Raw genomic sequence first — 24271 nt, 5'->3', positions numbered from 1 at the left:
AAGTCCCGCTGGTTTGGTGTGCCTTAGTAGTGAAGGACCCCCAGCCTTGGGCTGTGACTGCCCTGCTCTAAGCAATTTGTCCTGAATGGATACTCTCAGTAGCGTCCTGCCAAAGGCCGCTTTTTTACAGGAGTTCAAACTTGATTCATCACACATTTTTTCTAGAGAAGGCAATACAGTTCTGTCTATTTTTAAATAAACAGAATTAAACAAATTAAAAACAAACAAAGCTAGCTGAAAACCTGGTTCAGCCAGACAAAACCCTTTCCACCTGCTTAGTCAGGATAAGAACCATTTGTTCAGTCAGTACTGACCTCTCAAATTTAAGTTAAATTAGCTTTGTTTTTAGCTGTTTATATTACGGAGTATCCAAAGTGAGCTAAAAAATGCAGAATAAACCTTTGCATTACATACCATATTGAAAAGAATTATGGTTTTGCACATTACTTCTTTCAAATTCACAAGATTTTTCTGAAGACCATTATGAATAAAGATCTGTAAATTCTAAAAGTTCCATCTGATTTACTCAGCCTAAAAAGAATGGCAGCTATGTATATAAGGAGAGCACCTCTTTGAGCTGTAACTCTAAACTAGAGCAGAGATCTCTTCCCAGAATTGTTGCATTAGATGAAGCAGGATTTCTAACAGTTAAAACAAAACTAAATTATTTTTCCTATTTTTCTTTGAGAATTCTTCTAAGTGCTTTTCACACCACATTATCATTTATTATTTGTATTATAAGAACACAAGAACGGCCATACTGTGTCAGACCAATGGTTTATCTAGTCCAGTAACCTATCTTCGCGCAGTGGCCAATTCTTCAGAGGGAATGAACAGAACAGTAATCACCCTGTCGCCCATTCCTAGCATCTGGCAAACAGAGGCTAGGGACACTTGAGAGCATGGTTTTGCATCACTGCCCATCCTGGCAAATAGCCACTGATAGACCTATGCTCCATCAACTTAGCTAGTTCTTTTTTCAACCTGGTTATAGTCTTCGTCTTCACAACATCCTCTGGCAAAGAGTTCCACAGGCTGACTGTGCATCATGTGAAGAAATACTTCCTTGTGCGTGTTTTAAACCTGCTGCCCATTAATTTCATTTGATGACCTCTAGTCTTATGAGAGGGAGTAAACAACACATCCTTATTTACTTTCTCCATACAAGTCATGATTTTATAGACCTCTATCATATCCCCCTTAGCTGTCTCTTTTCTAAGCTAAAAAGTCCCAGTCTTATTAATCTCTCCTCATACAGAAGCCGTTCCATTCCCCTAATAATTTTTCTTGCCCTTTGCTGTACCTTTTCCAATTCCAATACATCTTTTTTGAGATGGGGTGACCAGATAGGTACATGGTATTCAAGATGTGGGTATATCATGGATTTATATCGGGGTTCTCAAACTGGGGGTCGTTACCCTGAGGGGGTTGTGAGGTTATTACATGGGAGGTCGTGAGCCATCAGCCTCCACCCTCAAAATCCTGCTTCTCCTCTAGTATTTATAGCAGTGTTAATTATAAATAATGTACACCTCTACCCCAATATAACACGAATTCTGATATAACGTGGTAAAGCAGAGCTCAGGGGAGGGGAGAGGGACTGCACACTCCAGCAGATCAAAGCAAGTTCGATATAATGCGGTTTCACCTATAACGTGGTAAGCCAGCGTTATATTGGGGTAGAAGTGTATTTTTAATTGAGGGAGAGGGGCACATTCAGAGGTTTACTGTGTGAAAGGGTTCACTAATGCAAAAGTTTGAGAACCACTGATTTATATGGAGGCAATATGATATTTTTTGTCCGATTATCTATCCCTTTCTTAAAGATTCCCAACGTTCTGTTAGCCTTTTTGACTGCCTCTGAACATTAAACAGATGTTTTCAGAGATTTATCCACAATGACTCCAAGATCTCTAAGTGGTAACAGCTAATTTAAACCCCGCCATTTTATACATATAGTAATAACAAGGCCACCCAAGAGGGGTCTGTCTTGCTAGGTGTCCTATAAATACACACAAAAAAGCTGCCCTGCTCTGCTGAATTTACAGCCTGAGGTCCCAATCCTGCAAACGTTTAAGCACAAATAACTTTACACACGTAAGCTGACTTATGCTATGCGTGGAAGTATTGGGTATTGTGACTGCACAAGCCTTGACATGCCCAAGAATATACTATTTTACTGCATTCCAGACTGCTGTCCTGCTCAGGGAGAGTGTTTGACACCTCACTGAAGAGCATTAAAAGCCACAACAAAGCAACCTAGGGCCACTGACTCTTTCCCATGTACTGGCCTACCACCACAGAACAACAGTTTCTCTATACAGGAGCCTACAAGAAGGGGCAACAACTACCCGTGGGGCAGAAGCAGATAGCACCATGAGGCTCTATTTAAGAGTGAAGTTGCTGTCGTGGGGGGAGGGGCACGGGGGAGGTTTGATCCTCACCAATGTGACTTGCCAGAAGGACTCTGCCCAATCTGAAATGCCGACAGACTTTAGATTCCCAGAACTGGCCAGATCAGATTAGGGCAGAGTGTATTCCAGAACTTCTATTTTCAAAGTTCTATAATTCTCATGTATTTAAATGTAAAGTCACTCTGGTTAAGAAATTTCTTGCTAAGCCTATGTTCCTTGCTTTTCTGCTACGTTGTCTCTGAAGGGGTCAAACTGGAAACTCAAACCACAGCATAAGGGGAGCTCTAAGGGAGCATGTATAAGTACTAGGGAGCTTGGTAAGTCTCACACACTGATTTCAAGGGTGATGGCACTCCAGGCCCCAAGGAAGAAGTCAGACATGGGGTCTGAGGCTAGGAGTGTGCCCTACAGACCGAGAAAAAAATCTAACAACTAGACACTATCCAGACCCAGCTGAAATGGAAGCAGCGAGGCGAAGGACCAAGCAATCTGGCCAACTTGCAACAGACTGGGGAATGTACAGTGGGGTACTCCGTCAATTTGGAACAATACTTACTTGTCTGCTGCATGACACACTGTGCCACATGTGTCAGCCATGTCATCGACAAGAATAGCTATCCTATCTTTCACATCACCAACCAAGACCATTCTGTCCACTTCGTTAGCTTTCTTTCTTTCCTTGTGAATCAGAGCAAATTCAACATTCAATCTATCTGCGATTGAAGTAACCCTAAGTTGTAAGAAAGACAAAAACATGTTTTTGAAATACACTTTTCAGAAACAAGAGGAAAAGAAACTGCATGTGCCTGCTGTAGAAATAATTGTCTTAAAATAAAGAAAAAAAGAAGTTACAATACACCAAAACATTTTCAAATATCACAACATATTGATGTAGGTAGTAGCACCAATGCTGCTCTTCTGTTAAGCAATGGGGCTTACAGCCACAGCAGCATAAGACACCAAAAATCATTCTTCAGACGTATGTTGTTTGGTTTTTTTGGACTGACTTTTTAGTTTTCAGGTACTGAACTCCTTCCTTACAGAAGGCCACTATTCAAATATATTTAATGAGAACAGGAATGTTTAACCATATTTGGGGCACATAGCAGAATTAATAATCCACTAGTGCTTTTATGTGGATGAGGAAGAGTATTCATCACTTCCCCAGTGTAAAGAGTCCATGTCAGAAAACATTTTTTTAACATGGTCTACTCATATTTGCATTATAAAGATACATGCTTAAGGGTTTACTACAAAGTATTGTAAATCAGAGAATTTTCCTTGAGCACAGCCCAAGCAACTACAGCTTAGTGGTTTGAGCATTGGCCTGCTAAACCCATGGTTGCGAGTTCAATCCCTGAGGGGGCCATTTAGGGATCTGAGGCAAAAAAAAAATCTGTCAGGGACAGTACTTGGTCCTGCTGTGAAGGCAGGGGACTGGACTTGATGACCTTTCAAGGTCCCTTCCAGCTCTATGAGATAGGCATATCTCCATATAACTAGCTGTTTAAAGCCTAGTGCTACAAGCACACTTTGCAATACATGAAGCCTTGATGTCCCACTAATATGAAGAAAAGATAGGCCTCTGATGCCTGATCCCTTTCAGCACTACAAAACATACTGTGTGGTAGTGAAAACAGCCTTAGATGGCGTTCCCAAAAGAAAGGCTACTGTCCAGGGCAGGGGTCTCAAACTCAAATGACCATGCGGACTAGTATACTGCCCTGAGGGCTACATTACTGACACCTCAGCCCCACCCCCACTGCGGCCCTGCCCCCCTTCCCCAAAACCCCCACTCCAGCTCTGCCTCCTCCCTGACCTCCGGGGCTTTGGCACAGCATGCACCAGGGGCAGGGCAGGCTCACTGTGGAAAGAACATGGGGGAAAGAGAGGCACACCTTGCTGTTGCTTCAGGCACCTCCCCCAGCAGCTCCCATTGGCCAGGAACAGGAAACTGCGGCCAATGGGAGCTGCTGGGGGTGGTGCCTGAAGCAACAGCAACACACACTCCCATGCCTCTCTTCCCCCACATTCATTCCCCTTCCCAGAGCAGCACAGGGGCAGGGAGCCTATCCTGCCTCCAGTGTGTGCCGGGCCAGAGCCACTCTAGGTAAACGCTGGGGGATGGCAGGAGGGTTGAGGGGGCTGTGAGGAGCTTGCCGGCCATGTGTTTGAGACCCCTGATCTAGGGGGACATCAGGGCTTGTCATATTGCAAGAAGATGGAAAGAACAGGTTATGTTTTAATTAGGAAGTAAACTAGAAAAGCTACATGTAGTTAAGAAATCTAACTCATTAGCTAAACACCAGCTTAATATTGAATGCTAAAGGTATATAGACTGCTGACTTAAATGTTTTAGTTATTTTTAAAATCTCCTTTTCCTGAAGTTTGAAACAAATATTGCATATCAGACAAATGTAGGCAAGTCAAAGTTTAGGTTTGTTAGTATCTTGTTGGCAAGTGCTATGCATACACAATACATGCCAACTATTCATAAACTTCTAGTACAGTGGTTCTCAACCATAGGTCCGGGGCCACCCTGGGGGTCTGTGAGCAGGTTTCAGGGGATCTGCGAAAATAAACCAGAGAAAAGACGGTTACTCATCTTTGTAACTGTTGTTCTGCGAGATGTGTTGCTCATATCCATTCCAGGTAGGTGTACGCGCCGCGCGTGCACGTCTGCCGGAAACTTTTTACCCTAGCAACTCCAGTGGGCCGGCAGGTCGCCCCCTAGAGTGGCGCCAGTATGGCACCAGATATATACCCCTGCCGCCCCGCCCGCTCCTCAGTTCCTTCTTGCCGGCTACTCCGACAGTGGGGAAGGAGGGCGGGTGTGGAATGGATATGAGCAACACATCTCGAAGAACAACAGTAACCGTCTTTTCTTCTTCGAGTGATTGCTCATATCCATTCCAGGTAGGCGATTCCCAAGCCTTACCTAGGCGGTGGGGTCGGAGTGAGAAGTCGCAGCCTGGAGCACTGCAGAACCAAAGGCTGCATCATCTCTCGACTGCTGGACCAGGGCGTAATGGGAAGCGAATGTATGGACCGATGACCAGGTCTCCGCCCTACAGATCTCTTGTATTGGCACGCGGGCGAGGAAAGCCAGCGATGATGCCTGTGCTCTGGTGGAGTGAGCAGTCACACGGCCCGTCGGAACTTGGGCCAGGTCGTAGCAGGTCCTGATGCAGGAGGTAACCCATGAAGATAACCTTTGGGAGGAAATCGGCAGCCCCTTGACCCGGTCCGCTACTGCCACAAATAACTGAGGTGACTTGCGGAAGGGTGTGGTCCTGTCCACATAAAATGCTAGTGCCCATCGGAAATCTAGCGAGTGGAGCTGCTGCTCCCTGCGGGACGAATGGGGCTTGGGGAAGAAGACTGGGAGGAAAATCTCTTGGTTCACATGGAAAGCTGAGACCACCTTGGGAAGAAAGGCAGGGTGAGGCCGCTGTACCTTGTCTCTATGGAAGACGGTATACGGTGGGTCCACCGTGAGGGCCCTCAGCTCTGACACTCGTCTAGCTGAGGTAATGGCCACAAGGAAGGCGGTCTTCCATGAGAGGTAGGGCAGGGAGCAAGTAGCTAATGGCTCGAATGGAGGGCCCATGAGCTGAGTTAGGACCAGGCTGAGGTCCCATGAAGGGGCCGGAGGGCGAATTTGTGGATAAAGCCGCTCCAGCCCCTTCAGGAATCTCGCCACCATAGGGTGAGAGAAGACAGAACATCCGTCCACTCCACAATGAAACACAGAGATGGCGGCTAGGTGGACTCGGAGGGACAACAATGCCAGACCCTGGGTCTTAAGGGACCAGATGTAGTCCAAAAGAGTGGTGACGGGAGTCTCCATAGGGCGAAAAGCTTTCTCTGAACACCAGCAGGAGAAACGCTTCCACTTAGCTGTGTAAGTCGCTCTGGTGGAAGGCTTTCTGCTGCCCATGAGAACCTCGCGAACCGGGGTGGAACATCGCAACTCGGAGTCTGTCAACCACGCAGGAGCCATGCCGTAAGGTGTAGAGACGGAAGGTCCGGGTGACAGAGCCTGCCGTGGTCCTGAGTGATCAGGTCCCGATGAAGGGGCAGGGTAACTGGGTTGGCTACTGAGAGGTCCAGCAACATGGGGTACCAGTGCTGTCTGGCCCATGCTGGAGCTATGAGAATCACCCGGGCTCTGTCTCTGCGCACCTTGATGAGAACTCTGTGAATCAGCAGAATGGGCGGGAAAGCATAAAACAGGTGGGCTGTCCATGGGATCAGGAATGCATCCGCTAGAGACCCTGGCTCCCGACCCTGGAAGGAGCAGAATGTTCAACACTTCCTGTTCACACTTCCTGTTCACCCTGGACGCGAAGAGGTCCGTCCGGGGACAACCCCACCTCTGGAAGAGTGAGAGGGCGACGTCCGGACGGAGGGACCACTCGTGCGAACGGAAGGATCTGCTCAGCCGATCCGCTATGGTGTTCCGCACTCCCGGGAGATAGGAGGCGGAAAGGTGAATCGAATGGGCTATGCAAAACTCCCAGAGACATATTGCCTCGAGACAGAGGGGAGAGGACCTGGTGCCGCCCTGCTTGTTGATGTAAAACATGGTCGTCATGTTGTCGGTGAACACCGCGGCACAACGACCTTGAGGAGATGGACAAAAGCTTGACAAGCAAGGCGGACCGCTCTCAACTCTCATACGTTGATATGGAGGTTGATCTTTTGTGGTGTCCACAAGCCCTGAGTTCTCTGGGTGCCGCAGTGAGCCCCCCAGCCCAGATCGGAGGTGTCCGTGGTCAGGGATGCCGAAGGTTGGGGCGGATGGAACGGGAGCCCCGCACAGACTACAGATTGGTCCAGCCACCAGCGAAGAGAGTCCAGCACCCTCTGAGGGACGGTGACGACCGTGTCCAACGACTGTCTGGCCGGCCGATACTGCGCAATGAGCCATGATTGAAGAGGTCTCATGCGGAGTCGGGCACATGCCATTACAAACGTGCAGGCTGCCATGTGGCCTAGGAGGGCCAGACATGTTCGTATTGAGGTCAGCGGGGCCGCTCGCAACCATAGAATGATATCCGACAACGACTGGAACCTGGGCAAGGGTAACAAGGCCCTGGCCAGGGCAGAGTCTAGAACGGCCCCGATAAACTCTATCCACTGCGTGGGGAGTAGAGTAGACTTGTCCACATTGATTACGAGGCCCAAGGCCGCAAAGAGGGTGCTGATCCTGGCGACATGGTCGCGGACCTGCAGTTCCGACGTGCCTCGGATCAGCCAGTCATCTAAGTAGGGGAAGACGTGGATGCGGCAACGTCGAAGGTGTGCGACGACGACTGCCATGCATTTTGTAAACACTCTCGGGGCCGTAGAGAGGCCAAACGGAAGGACCGCAAATTGGTAATGTTGGCGGTCGGCCACAAAGCGGAGGAAACGCCTGTGTTGGGGGGCAATAGAGATGTGAAAGTAGGCGTCCTGCATATCGAGGGCGGCGTACCAGTCTCCGGGATCCAGGGATGGGATGATGGTTCCAAGGGATACCATGCGGAACTTCAACTTCATGATATACTTGTTGAGTTCCTGCAGGTCGAGGATGGGCCTGAGGCCGCCCTTGGATTTGGGGATTAGAAAGTAACGGGAATAAAACCCCTTGCCCTTCTCGTTTTCCGGAACCGCCTCTATGGCTCCCTTGGCAAAGAGTGCGTGCACTTCCTGACGGAGGAATTGCTCGTGAGAGGGGTCCCTGAAGAGGGACGGGGATGGTGGGTGGGAGAGTGGGGGCAAAGAAAACTGCAGGCGATAACCGGCCTGCACCGTACGCAAGACCCAAAGGTCCGACGTTATTTGGGTCCACGCCGGGAGGAAAAAGGAAAGGCGGTTGGAAAACTGCGGGGAAGGATCCGGAGGGGAAACTGGTACTGCGCCCTCGGGCGCACCTTCAAAATGAAGGCTTAGGCCCTGGAGGGGCCTTGGTGGAGCCTTGGTTCTGCCCCGTTTGCCCACCAGACTGCCTGCAGCGGTTGTTCCTGCCTCGGCGCCTCGAAGGGTCCTGCCGCAGGCGGAACTGAGGGTATGGCCGCCGCTGCTGCTGGTTTTGCTGCCTGAATGGCCTGCGTTGTGTCGCCGGCGTATGCATGCCCAGCGATCTTATTATGACCTTGTTATCTTTAAGATCTTTCAGTCTAGGGTCTGTTTTATCCGAAAACAGGCCCTGGCCTTCGAAGGGGAGGTCCTAGATTGTGTACCGGAGCTCCGGCGGAAGGCCAGAGACCTGCAGCCAAGAGATCCGGCACATCGTGAGCCCCGAAGCTAGGGTCCGAGCGGCCGAGTCGGCAGCATCAAGGGAGGCCTGTAGCGATGTTCTTGCTACTTTCTTGCCCTCGTCCAGGATGGTGGAAAATTCCTGGCGTGCATCCTGGGGCAAGAGCTCCACAAACTTCTCCGCCGCTACCCAGGAATTGAAGGAGTAGCAGCTGAGGAGGGCCTGTTGGTTTGATACCCGGATCTGCAGCGCCCCCGCCGAATAGATCTTGCGGCCCAGGAGGTCCATCCGCCTCGCCTCCTTCGACTTGGGCGCTGGGGCCTCTTGCCCGTGGCGCTCCCTATCGTTCACTGACTGGACCACCAACGAGCAGGGGGTCGGGTGAACATATAAGTATTCATAGCCCTTTGAGGGGGCCATGTACTTTCGCTCCACCCCTCGAGCGGTCGGAGGGATGGAGGCCGGTGACTGCCAGATGTTAGTGGCATTAGTCTGGATCGTTTTTATGAAGGGTAGGGCCACTCTGGTGGGCGCATCAGCTGAAAGGATGCTCACCACCGGGTCCTCAATTTCCGATACCTCCTCCTCCTGCAAGTTCAGGTTCTGTGCCACTCAGCGGAGGTGGTCTTTGTGTGCCCTCAAATCCAGCGGGGGGGGGGGGGGACTGGAGGACGAGGTACCCGCCACTGCCTCATCCGGAGACGAGGACGAGGAGACCCCCGGCAACAAAGTGTCCACGGGGGGTTCCGTGAGGGGCTGCACCTTCGTTTCCGGAGGGAGCTCTGGGTCCCGGTGAGTACCGTCTGTTTCCGGGGAGTGAGGGGGTCTAGACACCGTCACCTCCGGTGGTCTGCGCTCCGCCACAAGGCGGGGGGTAATGTGTTGCAGACCCTGGGCCTGAGAGTATGCCCATGGGGTCCAAAACCCCCACTGTGGAGGCCCTCATTCTTGTGGTGGAGGGTCTTGGAACAGGGCAGCGTGCCTGTCCTGTGCCATGGCATAGGCACTGTCAGCGTGGGAGGAGACTGACGGCTCCCTAGAAGGCCAAGGGGGCGCTGAGCTTGGTTGGTATGCAGCTCTATGCGCCGTGACTGACGCTCCCCTCGGTGCCGAGGCCCGGTGCCGCGATCCACATCGGTACCGGGATCGGGACCGAGAACGGCGTGACAATCTGTGCCGAGATCCCGACTGGGATCGGGAGCAACGTCGGTGTCGGGAGCGGGACCGCGACCTTCTGAGAACACGGTGCCGGGACGGCAGCGGAGACCGGGACCTACTACCAGCGCGGTGCCGGGAGGTCGACCGGGTTCGGGACCTGCCACCGGTTCGGGGCCGGGAGGTCGACCGTGGGGCCGAACACCGAGGTGAACGGCTCCTGGAGTCTCGGTGCCGGCGGTGAGATAAGCCCAACCAGGACCGTGCGGATGGTGATCGGTGCCGCGAGTACGACCGGTACCGTCTGGGCGACCGGTGCCGGGACTCCAAGCGGTGCCCCGAGCGTGAGCGTTCGCGCCTCCGAGGTGATCGGTGCCGGGACTCGGGAGACAGTGCTCGAAGCATCGGCTTGCCCCTGGAAGTTATGCGTCCCGGGGGTGCCGGCTGAGGCTGAGATGGCTCCGTCAGTGCAATTAAGTCCCGAGCCGAGGCGAAAGTCTCTGGCGTCGACGGGACCCTTAGCTCAACCCCTGATCTTATGGGGGAGCTAGGTGGGGCTGGACTTGACAGACCTTCCGGGCCCGGAGTCGACAGCAGTCCTGCAGGCAGTGCCGCGGCTGAGGTAGGTGCCTGGCGGTCCCCTCGGGTCTGCCTTGATGGTGTCGCAGACGCCGAGGGACGTAGATCTGCTCCCGGTGCCGGAGATGGTTGGTGGCGGGGAGTCTTGGCGGTGCCGGCGCAGTCTGGTGCCGGAGTGGAACTGGCTGACTGCGGTGCCGGAGACAGAGCCGCTTCCATAAGGAGAGCGCGGAGTCTTTGGTCTCTCTCCTTTTTAGTGCAAGGCTTAAAAGCCTTACAAATGCGGCACTTGTCACTAATGTGCGATTCCCCTAGGCACTTAAGGCACGCGTCGTGGGGATCGCTTGTGGGCATCGGCTTCTTGCACGCCGAGCACTGCTTGAAACCCGGCGAGCCAGGCATGGGCCCGGTGCCGGGGAGGGCAACGGCCCACCCGCAGGCAACGGTCGATAACTATTTACAAGATTCTAACTATTTCTATACTAAAAGACTATCTACCACTTAACTAAGAATTATTTACAAGTCAAACGACGAACAGGAGAGCTAGGGACGTGGAGGTCAGCAAGCCGCACTCCACAGTTCCAGCAACCGACACGGCGGTAAGAAGGAACTGAGGAGCGGGCAGGCCAGCAGGGGTATATATCTGGTGCCATACTGGCACCACTCTAGGGGGCGACCTGCCGGCCCACTGGAGTTGCTAGGGTAAAAAGTTTCTGGCAGACGTGCACACACAGCGCGTACACCTACCTGGAATGGACATGAGCAATCACTCGAAGAAGAACAGGGGTAGTAAACTGCCTGGGGCTGAAGGTGAAGCCTGAGCAACTTAGCTTCATGTAAGGCCTTGTGGTGTGGTACCCCGGGCAATTGCCCTGCTTGCTATGCCCTAATGCTGGCCTTGGGTTTTAATCTACTGGATATGCATAAAAACAGTTGTGGCACATGTGGGCCATGGAGTTTTTATAGTATGTTAGGGGGGCCTCAGAAAGAAAAAGGTTGAGAACCCCTGTTCTAATAGATTATTGCAATATTTAAACACAACTAGATTAGTTAGAAATAAGTAAATTCAGAATTGGGGCTATTTATAAAAAATGGCATTGTACTGATAACATTAGAAATGCCTTAATATATAAAAGATCTTCATGTTTAAAAATCGCATTTCAACTGAAATGGATAGTACCATAGTTGGGTTTTTTAAATTAACAACCTTATAGCCACTTGTAAACTGGAGTAAATGAGGAGGACTTGACTAATTTCATTCTCCATGTCTCTTTTCTGATGTTCAGCACTTGGTTCGTAATTCACAACGTTCATCTACAAGCTACTTTTAATTACTGAAGATTTCATAGGATGCTAAGAGTGACCTCTTGTGGACATACTGATCTCTACAAAAATATTAAATTCTAGCTATTGCATAACAAATTTTTGACAAGATTGTTTTTAAAAAACAGATTGATACCTTTTCATATTAAGATTGTAAAAAAAATTAAACTGTACTTTCCTTTAAAAATTACTGTTTCAAGTATTCCCCACACCAATATTCAATTAATCTTTAAAAATAATCAGTCTCTGTTATGTATTAATAAAGACAACCAGCAGACAGAAGGCAATCTCAATCTTTCTGAAATAGGGACTATTCTTGTATACCACCCAAAACCACAGCTGAACCAGTATCAGAATTTAGTTTCCAGAGGGTGTCATCTTTTAAATATAATCTCAAAATGACTTCTATTTGACTACAATGGGATAAGTCAAAGTATTTTTACATTTTTTGTACACTAGAGCACATATTTTCATAACAGGTCCTGATAATACAGGAGCACAAATCATCAACAGTAGTTTTATGTCTAACTTCAAATCACAAAATACCTTTAATAGGCTGGCTAACAGGACAATGGATAGGGTTGTAAGAGGAAGTGACAGAATCCAGATATTCCAAATCTTCACAATCATATGCATGTAAGCAGTGTTGCAGAAACCTTGGTCCTTCCCTGGATATGAGAGAGACAAGCTGGGTGAGGCAATATTGAACCAACTTCTGTTGGTGAGAGACTCAAACTTTCAAGCTTACATAGAGCTCTTTTTCAGATCTGATCAACAGAAGTTGGTCCAATAACCGATATTACCTCACCCAGCTTGTCTCTAATATATACAGCAGAACTCCATTTATCCAGACTAATTGGGACTAAGTCCAGCTCCAGATAAACTGGAGAAAAATGAGATGCTGCAGCATCATCTAGCGGCCACAGAAGAGATCACCCAAATCTGGCCCTGGAGTCCTGGTTGTTCGGTAAATGCAGAGAGCCAGTTAAGGGAGGGTCTGATAAATGGGGTTCTACTGTATGCAAATCATTCTATCTGTAAATATTTCCAGATCTAGGTCAAGATCATTCATTAAAAGAAAAACCCCCAACATGCTGCTCTTCCAGTAACTTGTGTTACTGCTAATTATTTTTAGAAATCCAGAGTTAATTGTGGAGCTTGTTTAGGTAGTCCTCTCTCTCACACAGAATATACACCTCTACCTTGATACAACGCAGTCCACGGGAGCCAAAAAAAATCTTACTGCGTTATAGGTGAAACTGTGTTGTATCGAACTTGATTTGATCCGCCGGAGTGCACAGCCCTGCTTCCCGGAGCGCTGTTTTACCGCATTCTATCCTAATTCATGTTGTATCAAGTGGCGTTATACCGGGGTAGAGGTGTAGTAATTAGCTGGATAACATACATAAATGTTTCTGTCTTTTCATGTTAAAGAAAATTGTCCCCCACTTCAAGAGGCAGTGTCTGATTACTTTACAACATGAAGATATGCTAAATACAGTCATGCTAAATACAAGCAAATGTTTTTTGTAAAAAAAGCCCTTGTAAGCAATTAATTTGATAAAATATATAAAGTTTACCAGATAGCTTGTCTCTGCCACTTGCTGAATTCTACCACAAGACTGAATTGTTTCAGCTCTGGGGAGGGGGTGGGGGAAATAAATATCATCATCTTGGACTGAAAATGGAAGTCACTTAATTTTCTAGATTATCTTTGGAATGCTTTATACACAGTCTCTCTCCAAATCTGTAATATTCTTCAAAATAGATTATGTATGCTAAGTAGCCAAGTGATACCTTTCCCTTCTCTTTTTTGGCTGTTAACCATCTAAACTTGTGACAAACATGAGGCTTTGGTCAAATCCACTTTATGGCAGTCCTTCACCGGCAATGAGAGGGACTAGATCAGACATGGGCAAACTACAGCCTATGGGCCACATCCAGCCCACGGGACCGTCCTGCCCGGCCCCTGAGCTCCCAGCCAGGGAGCCTAGTTCCCAGTCCCTCCCCCGCTGCCCCCCTTCCCCCACAGCCATGCTGGCCCCACTCTGGCCCACCACTCCCGCTAGACAGTGTAGGGAGCACAGCTGGCTCTGGCCAGGTGGCGTGGCTGCGAGCTCCTGCTGCTGGTAAGAGGGCAGGGAGCGGGGGGGAGGGGGTAAGGGAGCAGGGTATCCTGGGGGGCAGTCAGGGAGGAGAGGGGCAGTTGAACGGGGCAGAGATTCTGAGGGGGGCGGTCAGGGGATGGAGAACAGGGAGGATTGGGAGTGGGAATCCCAGGGGGTGGGAATGTGGATAGGGGTCAGGAAGGCAGTCAGGGGACAGGGGAAGGTGGGTAAGGGGGTGGAATCCCAGGGGGCAGTTGCGGTGGGGGTCCTGGGAGGGGTTGGTCAGCGGACAAGGAGCAGAGGGCAGTTGGATAGGGGGTGGGAGTCTTGGGGGGGGCTGTCAGGGGTGGGGATGTGGATAGGGGTCAGGGCAATCAGGGGACAGGAAGCAGGGGTGTTGGATGGGTTAGGGATTTTGAGAGGTGGAATTAAGAGGCAGAAAGTGGGAGGGGGCAGATGGGGGCAGGGGGCAGGCTGTTTGGGGAGGCACAGCCTTCCCTACCCGGCCCTCCATACAGTTGTGCAACCCCAATGTGGCCCTCGGGCCAAAAAGTTTGCCCATTCCTGGACTAGATGACCTAACTGTTCTCCCCCTCCCTGCCACAATCTCCAAGTTTCCAGTTGACTTCTTATCAGCAGGATGACCAACAATCTCTGCTTGGGAAGTGTTCCATCTATAAGGAGTACTTTGTCACTTCACAGATAGCATGATTCAGAATTCTGACATCAATTCATATTTGACCAGAACCAAACAAAAGATGATCTGCTGAATGAGTAATAATGGATACCATGATTGAAGTAATATGCCATTAACCTAACACCTCCACATTTCTTCCCCTCTCTCCAAGCTTGTTTAATATTTCCACCAAATTATTTTTCTGATTACATATCACTAAACTTGAGTCAATAGCTTTTCAGCCAGGAATGCAACAACTCTTTTTAAAATTAATTATTATTATTAAAGAAATATGACTCAAGTACGCTCTTATCTAAACTCCAGCAGGTACAGTGAGAGTAGGCCACATGCTTGAATAGAGAAGGGAAATGTATGTAGCTCCAGAGAGAAGCAGGAAGAGGTGCAGTAACTGTGCTAAAGAAGCATGCAGCAGGAAAAGCCTCTTTCCTCCTGTACAGGGACTCAGGTAATGAGGCCATATTCAGGGAGAGAGAGAAAATATTTTCTTTAGAATACAGAAAATTCCTACATATAACCAAGCATGAACTACATTGGAAGGACTATTGTTTCATTACAATGGAACTGGAGCCATCAGTCTTTATAGCTACTGCCTCATACTATTTTCAGCAATAAACAAAAAATCAGCCAAGAAGTATGAGCAAACCATTCCTTTCTCTGAAACAGACTGTATATTAATAGTTGAACTCTATGGACAAGTCATAGTTTGCACACTACCTTTTTGCTCCACCTGCATCAGGTGAGACTATGATACAGTTTCTCCATTCCAAAATATTCTCTTTAATCCATTGCAACACTGCAGGTTCTGCATACAAGTTATCCACTGGAATATCAAAGAAACCCTGAGTACAAACAGAAAAACAGTTCTTAACATATATTAGCTTTCCACTATGCTTTGTTTAGAATAAAATTATTAGAAAAAAATAAAAAACAATCACTTACTCAACTTGAACATGTAGGGTTGGCTTTTCAAAAAAGTTTTCTACACTGGCCTAATTCTGCTCTCACTGAAGTCAATAGTAAAATTCCCACTTACTTCAATGTGAGTATAGTTAGGCAAACACAAGCCCTTTTAAAAATCACACTCATTAGCAATAAAGGGAAGGGAAAGCATCACTAATGACTTTACACTCTAAAACCAGAGGGTAATTTTGGGGGACGGGGGGGCAGGGAGAAGAAGCCTTAAGTACATAGCTGAGTAAACTCATTCTCATGAAAGCTTTATTTTAAAAGGAACTTAAGCTAAAAGTAATGTCTATTATAAATTATTTTCTTATTCTTTTAATATTAAAAGAATAACTGCTAGAAATGAACACTGGTATTTCAAGACCGGGAAGATGCAAGTTAGCATCAGCAGAATAATTAACAAGTATTTTTTCCCCTTATAATACTTGTACAAGATTGCAATACAATAGTATGTCACTCCTGAAAATCAGGTTAGATTACAAGTAAAAAGGTCTTTGGTCCACACTTTAAAAACTACTGTGACTGGTAGTTCTGGTTAAATAGAACCTCAAGACTGGAAAAAGCAGGTATTTGCTAGTAAGAAATAAGACAGCTTGATAGTGCTGTGTGCAGGGATACTGAACAGTGACTACCCTGCATGTCTGGTTCTACCTAAAGCCATCAACTTTTCACTTTCATTAACACATAATTCACAAAAATAGAAGTGAAGAAAGCTTCATATCTTACTGTTAAATTCAATTAACACTCATCAATAAGTATACAAGATTAGAACCCCCCATTATATTAGCAAAATACTTTAGTTGTACTAAATACTTATGAAATACTATAAATAGAAGACTGCCTGTGTACTGTATGCGCTGGGGGTTCTAGTACACTTTGAACTTCTACCCAATTCTGTCAAACCCCTCAGATTTAGAAATATGAATGATATTAATATTAGCAAGTCAGCTACTTAAGGTAGGCTTGGTCTCTGTCCTGAAGCAAGGTTTGTTTCTCTTAAATTCTGCGTTAAAATTATGTATATTTAAATAATCTTTGGGACAGTTTTCCTTCTCCCTGGAGCATCAGAATAGCCTCTCTCTCACAGCTGTGAGAAAAGCACAAAAAGGAATGTGGTTTGGCAAGGAGTTAACCTATCACATTAACACAATAGGGAAACTCCTAGCTGCAGTCAACAAGAACTTGTAATTACCTGTATCTGAGAAGCATGCAAATCCATGGTGATGATGTGGTCAGCCCCAGCAACAGACAGCATATTGGCAACAAGTTTTGCAGAGATTGGAGCACGACTCTGAGGAACAAGCCATGTTTTACAAAATTGTAAAAAGATACAGTCAAATTAAATTTAAAAGACAATTATTAGATACACATTTAGAGATTTCACTTTACATCTTCTGTAGTATCCCAACCTGATATTGTTTCTTAATCTCAGATAGAAGAAAACAAAAATATCAACATACTGATGTTATGGAAAAACAAAGTAGATAAATAGAATCAAAAAATGGGACAAATGACAAAATGGATACTGAGACAATGAAAATATGGGTTTTTTCTATTTGAAGAATTCCTCATATCCAAGAAATGTATCTGAGATGGCCATGAGACCCAGATAGATCATATTACTTCTGAATGTTGTTTAAATTAATTAGTTTGCTCATTCTACTTGTTTCCTGGTAAATCAGAGAAAGAGAAGGGGATGGGGGAAGAACTCTAAATCAGCAATGTAAGACAGAGAACACATTCATTATTTAACCTAAAGAGAAAGATCTACTTCAGGGATCAGCAACCTTTCAGAAGTGGTGTGCCGAATCTTCATTTATTCACTCTGATTTAAGGTTTCGCGTGCCAGTAATACATTTTAATGTTTTTAGAAGGTCTCTTTCTAGAAGTTTATAATATATAACTAAACTATTGTTGTATACAATGTAAATAAGACTTTTAAAATGTGTAAGAAGCTTCATTTAAAATTAAATTAAAATGCAGAGCCCCCCGGACTGGCGGCCAGGACCCGGGCAGTGTGAGTGCCACTGAAAATCAGCTTGTGTGCCGCCTTTGGCACCTGTGTCATAGATTGCCTACCCCAATCTACTTCTTGCTCACTGCTTATTTCAAGTTTCAATGCATCTAAAGTCATTGTTGGCTTTTCTTCCAGTGCTAAATTTTATTTTAAGCAGCTGCAATATTTAATACATTTGCCATTACTTAACTTCCCAATTTCTTCCTTACATAATCAAAATATTTCAAATTTTAAAAAAAGTTTTTACATGCATTACTATTGGCAAAATTATTTAGAAACTTTTTTTAATGTTAAGCATGGCATTTAATAATTTCTGAAACACTGCACTGGCATTAGGAAGCACTCAAGATGGTACACGAAGTCTTAAATCAAACTTAAATACACTCTTTAGTTACATGATCACAATACTTAACATTTATTTTACTAATTTACATGCCTATATAGAAGAATTATATCTTATATGGGGTGATATTAAAAAGAGAAAAATCAGCATCTCCCTCCCAACCGCACAAATAAAAAAAATTAGCCACAACTTCCCACCCTCAAAACTCTGTCTACCTCTATAGCAAGTAGAGGAAAAGGAGACAAAACGGCAAGTATTCCCAACTGTTTTAATTACAAAGGTGATTAAAATTTTCAAAACTGGGTTAAGTTTTTGTTTTCTTTTATATACTAGTACCACTGTCATACAGGTTTGTTTTTTTTTTAGTGACATTGCACTAAATTCTGAGGACTGGTAAACACCTGCAACGCCAATACCTTGTGGGATTTGATTCTTAGACTATGTATACAACTTCTCTCCAACGTAAGAAGAGTGTAGGCATCCACGGGAAGGAAGGGGGGGAGAAGAGGTAGTTGCCAGAGGGGAGGTGGAGTGGGTGCTAACAGTTCTGGGTGCTAACTTTAGTAAAGATGTGGACAAACTGGAGAGAGAATCCACAGGACAGCAAAATAACAGATTTAGAAACCTTGACCAATGAGGAAAGGTTAAAAACTATGCATTTTTAGTCTGGAGAAAAGACAGCTGAGGGGGGACCTGATCACAGTCTTCAAACAAACTGAGGACTTTTATATAGAGGTCGGTGATCAATTGTTCTCCATGCCCAGTGAAGGTAGGACTAGTAGTAATGGTCTTAATTTGCAACAAAGAAGATTTAAGTTAGATATTAGGGAGCGCAGATCCAGAACATCCAAGTACGTGTTTAATTTGAAAATATCAGTTTTCTATTAACAAATCATCTTACAGGATTAATACTATGTCCTACACAAAATAAATAAATATCTAGCAACATGACTGAAGAGTTTTCCAGACAAACAGTTTCATTAACCTGGCATAACCAATGACAGTTCCTTCCCCTGCAAGGATGTTAATGGAATGTTTTACTATTAGCTACCCCTTTTTCTGTATAATCTATCTATCCGAGGCTCCCATTCCCACCTCCACCAGCTGCCTGAAGAATGGTTAGAGCACTTCAGTTTTCCCACTCTAGTGGTTGTTCTTCACTTCTATTAATGTCTCTTTTCCTACATCTCTATGACCTCTATTTCACGTTTAATAAAATATAGCCTATGTTTAAGTATTTATTAAAACGTAACAACTCAATTAGTTTATAAAGGGTGTACCCTTCTCTTTTAATGTACAGAAGTGTTGAATTATAGAAAGACACTCTCCAAAACAATATAGCCCTCAAAACTGAAGTTAACTTAACATAGTTTTCCAAAACAGAAGACTGAACACACACAAAACCTGCACCTGTGAACAGACTCCTAGCTGAAATTGTCTATCAAAATATAAATAACTGAATGGCTTGTCTTATTCATTTTGGTTACCAACAGTCCTTCAAGAATTATATAATAATTTTTGAGAAAGGCAAATACTGGTAATGTAAACAAGTCTGGTCAGTCTCCTAGAAGCATTTACAAAAATGTATTGATTATCTTAAAAAATTTTGATTCGGACAAATGGGAAAGAAATTCGAGTGTAGTTTGATATTGGCTTTGTAATTCAACACACCTCACCTACCTTGTCTTTCTTATCTTGCCTGGCATATGGAAAACATGGAATTACTGCAGTCACCCTGGACGATGATGCAATCTTGCAAGCATTGATCATTATTAGAAGTTCCATCAAGTTATCATTGATTTCTCCACAGCCACTCTGGATGATGTACACATCTTCCCCTCTCACACTTTCACCAATCTCTACACTGAAAAAGAGTAAGGTTAGGCCAATGAATTATTTAAAGTACTTAAACAGAAGAAATAATTATAGGAACAAACACTTCTGAGTTCATGAAATGGATTTTTAAAAAGAAAACTACTAATAGCTCTCAGTAGTTCTAATAGTCCAGTATGTGTAGATATATGATTGTTCATTTAGCACACACAGTACATTTTACTATGTATATTGCAAAAAAATATCGAAACTTTGCTATTTTACTCTAAATGCACCACCTGAAAGGTTTATACCAAGCTGCATAAAATTATAGTTGATAAAGAACAAAAGCCACTCTCATTCAGTCTAACACTGAGGCTATGGCTATACTAGAGAGTTTATAGTAGCATAGTTGTACGGATGCAGCTGCACAGCTATAAGCTCTCTAGTGTAGCTGCTCTAAGACAACAGGATAGAGCTCTACCATTGATTTAATTAATCCAACCCCAACGAGCACCAGTAGCTATGTCAGCGGGAGAAGTTCTTCATCTGACATAGCACTGTTCACACTGGCACTTAGGGGTATGAATAAGTCACCCCCCTGAGCGACAGAAGTTACACCAACCTAAGCGACATAAATTATGTCAACATAACTGGTAGTGTAGACACTGAAAAGAAAATCTTAACTTGTTTTACATGGTCTTCTTGCTATCTCCAAAGGAGGCTTGGAGCATCAAAAGATCACAAGCCATTAAAACATCAACAAGATAGATTAGAATTATTTCATCACTCGACTCCATTATTTGTTTATTTAGCTAGAGAAAATATTTGTTTTTATGAAGTTGCCTAGAGGCAACGAATTTTTTCCTCCACACTAAAAAACACTATTCAGATCAAGAAACTGACACTACTCCCAAAAGCACATGAAAAGCAGTTTTTACTTCAGCTTGTAATTCAAAATACTTAAACAGTCTGCTTTTTTTTTTTTTTTGAAACTGGGTTTGCTTCCTTTATTTCTCTACACTGGAATGTAAGAGGTTCCCTTTATTTTACTCTCCCTTCTTCCACAGATTTACAATGTTCAGTTTTGCCACAAAATTAATGCCTCATGCTTCCCAAGGAACTGCAGCATGCAATGTACCGACATCCCCTACCACAGAATGTAAAGCTAAAGCTGATTTAAAAGGGCAAAGCAAATTTAAAAAAATGCAATAGGCTGAGCATGGAGCACTACATACTTTTGGCTCCCTACAGGCCTAAAGGGCAAGAAATCAAACTCTTGAAGCAAACCGAGACCTTCTGCATGGTACTAATCACAGACATTAAACTAACTTATTACAGTGTTAGTGTGGTCATGTCAATCCCAGGATATGAGAGAAAAGGTGGGTGAGGCAATATTTTTTATTGGATCAACTTCTGTTGGGGAGAGAGAGAGAGAAGCAGGAGAGCTTATACAGAGCTCTTCCTCAGTGTGATTGAGTGTATGGCTACACTTGCAGCTGTACAGCACTGCCACGGCAGTGCTTTGAAGTGAAAGTGTGATCGCGGCGCCAGCGCTGGGAGAGCTGTGGGGATTAGCTTACAGCGCTGGGCAAGAAACTTGCAGCGCTATAAAGTGTGACTGAGTATATTTCCTAAACCTGAAGAGCAGCCCTGTGGAAGCTCAAAAGTTTGTCTCTCTCACTTACAGAAGGTGGTCTAATTTAAAAATAAAAATAAAAAAATTTGCTCAACCCTTTGTCTCTTTCTCTTCCTTAAGCATACACAACATACTATTCTTGTCTTGTCTTGTCCTGCATGGTAATACTATCAGCTCATTTAAATCCATATCTATATTTGGGTTCATAATCCAATCAGACAGTCAGATTTATAAAGCTTCAAATGTCCTAGCCACATTGCCACAATGCAATCATCAGGAGCTGGAGCCCTGCTCAGAAGAGACTAGAGGGAGCAGGCATGGTTTCATGAGAGCCCCATAGCTTGGGAACTCACCCTAGTCCTATTCATCACCCTTCAGGCTGGCCCCGTAGCTGCAAGGAACAAGGATGACCCTCGTGGGAGACCATAAAATCCTAACTATATTTTCAGATGCATTATAATTATGAGGATTGTAGAAGAATACGCCTCGCCATATCATAATTCATAATTACAAATCCTAGTCTATAACAAACCTGTACCTGGATCCCAACTACAGTACAGTACTGAACATGCATGCACAACTGGAAAACGACAACAATGACTAACTTCTGTACGACGTCTGGATGCTTTTTCTGTTCGATGTCTGGATGCTTTCATTTGCTGGATGGAGTAGAGCAGTGACTTAACTTTTCCAGACTACTGAACCCCTTTCTGGACTGATTTGTCTTGCATACCCCAAGTTTACACCTCACTTAAAAACTTCTTGCTTACAAAATCAGAAATAAAAGCACATTATTACTGAAAAATTGCTTACTTTATCATAATAAATCAATTGGAATATAAATATTACACTTGCATTTCAGTGTATAGAATATAGAGCACTATAAGCAAGTAACTGTATGAAATTTTAGTTTGTACTGACTTCACTAGTGCTTTTTATGTAGCCTGTTGTAAAACTAGACAAATATCTAAATGAGTTTATGTCCCTCTGGAAGGCTTCTGTGTACCCCAGAGGTACATGTACCTCTGGTTGAGAACCACTGGAGTAGAGGATCCTGAAGTTGTAGTGAATGGCTTCATGTAGATAAGTGTGCAGTGATCACCATGCTGACAGATGAAGACATCATTTGCAAAGTGTTAAGGATGTCAAATGCCCAGGAAAATGAAATTAAGGACACAGATGAATCAGCACTCCCTGCCCCATTTGCATCTGAGGTTAGAGACTGCGATTGCATGGATGGAAATGAAGGATGTTGAGGCAATAAACATCTTACAACTCTTGTCAAATGCTGATGTTGGCTCATACAGCTTCCATGCAACCAGCATGGCAAAGCAAAACTGATGAAATATTCTCTTTTAGAACTGAAACAGTACAGGATTCGTGTCACAAGTAGTTATTTTATTAATGAATTTAGCTAACACCTTTATCCAAAGTGATTTCATTAACTTTAGCAGTTTATTGTTCTTGTTTTGACTGTCCCTTTGCTATAACGACCCCCTGGCAATAATGGACAAAAGGCTTGGCTCTCAACAGGTTTATAATAGTGAGAGTATACTGTAGTTTTTTTTTTTTTTTACATGTGTCATGAAGCACTTACAGGAAGGAGAGGTACACCTTGTATTGCATGTATACACATCTGAACAAACATTACAAACAGAATGGACTGTGCTCACTTAATGAGTATCTATTCAAAATTTTGTTTTCTCCTCACTGTTCAGTGTGTGACCCCATTCTGCACACTAAAAGAATCAAGAGTCCTGTGGAAAAAATAGCAAGTGATCATGTAATTAAAGACTGCAGCATAATGCATAGGCACTTCAGGTCTGAAATAGGAATGCACAGGGAACCTTAATTCTTGAATTTTCTAACTTGTGTTAGACTCCGCTAACGTAATGTTCTTTTAACATTTCTGTTTGGTGTGCAATTTCGTAAGTTTTTAAAAGAGGCAAAATGGTAAAACGGAAATCCCATCAGGGGCCATCATACTGATGTCCAGATTGGACTACAACATTTAGATCCACTACAGGCCTCTGTCACTTGAGTTAACAGACTAACTGATAGCAATGGTAGGTTGTCATCTTCTATGCGGACCAGCATTAGAGGCAGATGAGTCAGTGGGTTTCACAGATATTTGGTGACAGCTGAGGAACAGTGTGACTGCAGAATCTTGGGTTCCATTCTAGACTCTTCAGCCTGTTCCCTTCCCCACAAAGCTTGACTAGTTCCACCCATCCCCTCCATCTGTCCCTTGTCTTGTCTCTTCTCCACCCCTGGCTCCTCATCCCAGTCCCATTCTCCTTGTCTACCCAATCCCAGCCTCCACAATTCAGGTTTCCCAACCCAGTCTCAGACTCCTATAACCCAGGATTTTCTCCCCACTCTCCAGTCCCAGCCTCACCAGACTCCTTGTCCTAAACTACTCCTTTCCCTCCCCTCTGGTCCAGCTTTTGTTCCCTTTGCATTTGATTGACTACTTCCTCCTCCATGCTACCTGGTCACCAGCAAGTGGGAGGGTCATTGATAGTACAGGTGACAGACGCTTTCTGCTATCAATTCCAGTCCCCGGTCCCAACCCACAGCACCCATTACAGCAAACGTCTGGATTCACTTCCATGGCCCTGAGGAAGTAGGTTCATGCAATTCCACTCTGCAGGCATGACCCATGAACTCTGGTCAACATTAATAGCTATGAGAAGCTTGAGCACACTCAGTGAAGATGGAATCTTTGGAGATCTGCTGTTAACCTCTACCAAGTCTCTACTGATCATATGCAAACTGAGAATTTTCAAAGGCTTATAACGTGGTCAAATATTTGGGAGAATTTTTATAGGGACGGGTAAGGCACATCCCTGAGAGAGGCCACCCTTCTGCAAATTTCAAGTGCCTGTGCCAAAACATGGGGCCACTAGAACTGTTCAAAGGAAAGGTTGCCAGAGTTTTATAACAGACAAAACAATATTTTTTTCCTAGCCTCATT

General features: G+C 45.1%; 1 protein-coding gene across 2 annotated transcripts in view; it reads right to left on the bottom strand.

Moving 5' to 3' along the window:
* Window positions 1-24271, bottom strand: part of PRPS2 (phosphoribosyl pyrophosphate synthetase 2) — a 43573-nt gene that overhangs the window by 7385 nt on the left and 11917 nt on the right. Inside the window, exons 2-5 of one of the 2 annotated variants that reach the window (XM_030572896.1) lie at window positions 19524-19707; window positions 16676-16774; window positions 15235-15359; window positions 2971-3144 (exon numbers count right to left, since the gene is read on the bottom strand). In XM_030572896.1, the coding sequence (XP_030428756.1) occupies window positions 2971-3144; window positions 15235-15359; window positions 16676-16774; window positions 19524-19707 (582 nt within the window). The remainder of the gene's footprint in view (window positions 1-2970; window positions 3145-15234; window positions 15360-16675; window positions 16775-19523; window positions 19708-24271) is intronic. The other variant, XM_030572906.1, reaches the window with a different exon arrangement.

The sequence above is a fragment of the Gopherus evgoodei genome, chromosome 1 (assembly GCF_007399415.2).
Source record: "Gopherus evgoodei ecotype Sinaloan lineage chromosome 1, rGopEvg1_v1.p, whole genome shotgun sequence".
Lineage (NCBI taxonomy): Eukaryota > Metazoa > Chordata > Testudines > Testudinidae > Gopherus > Gopherus evgoodei.
This window is presented reverse-complemented; position numbering and strand designations above follow the sequence as displayed.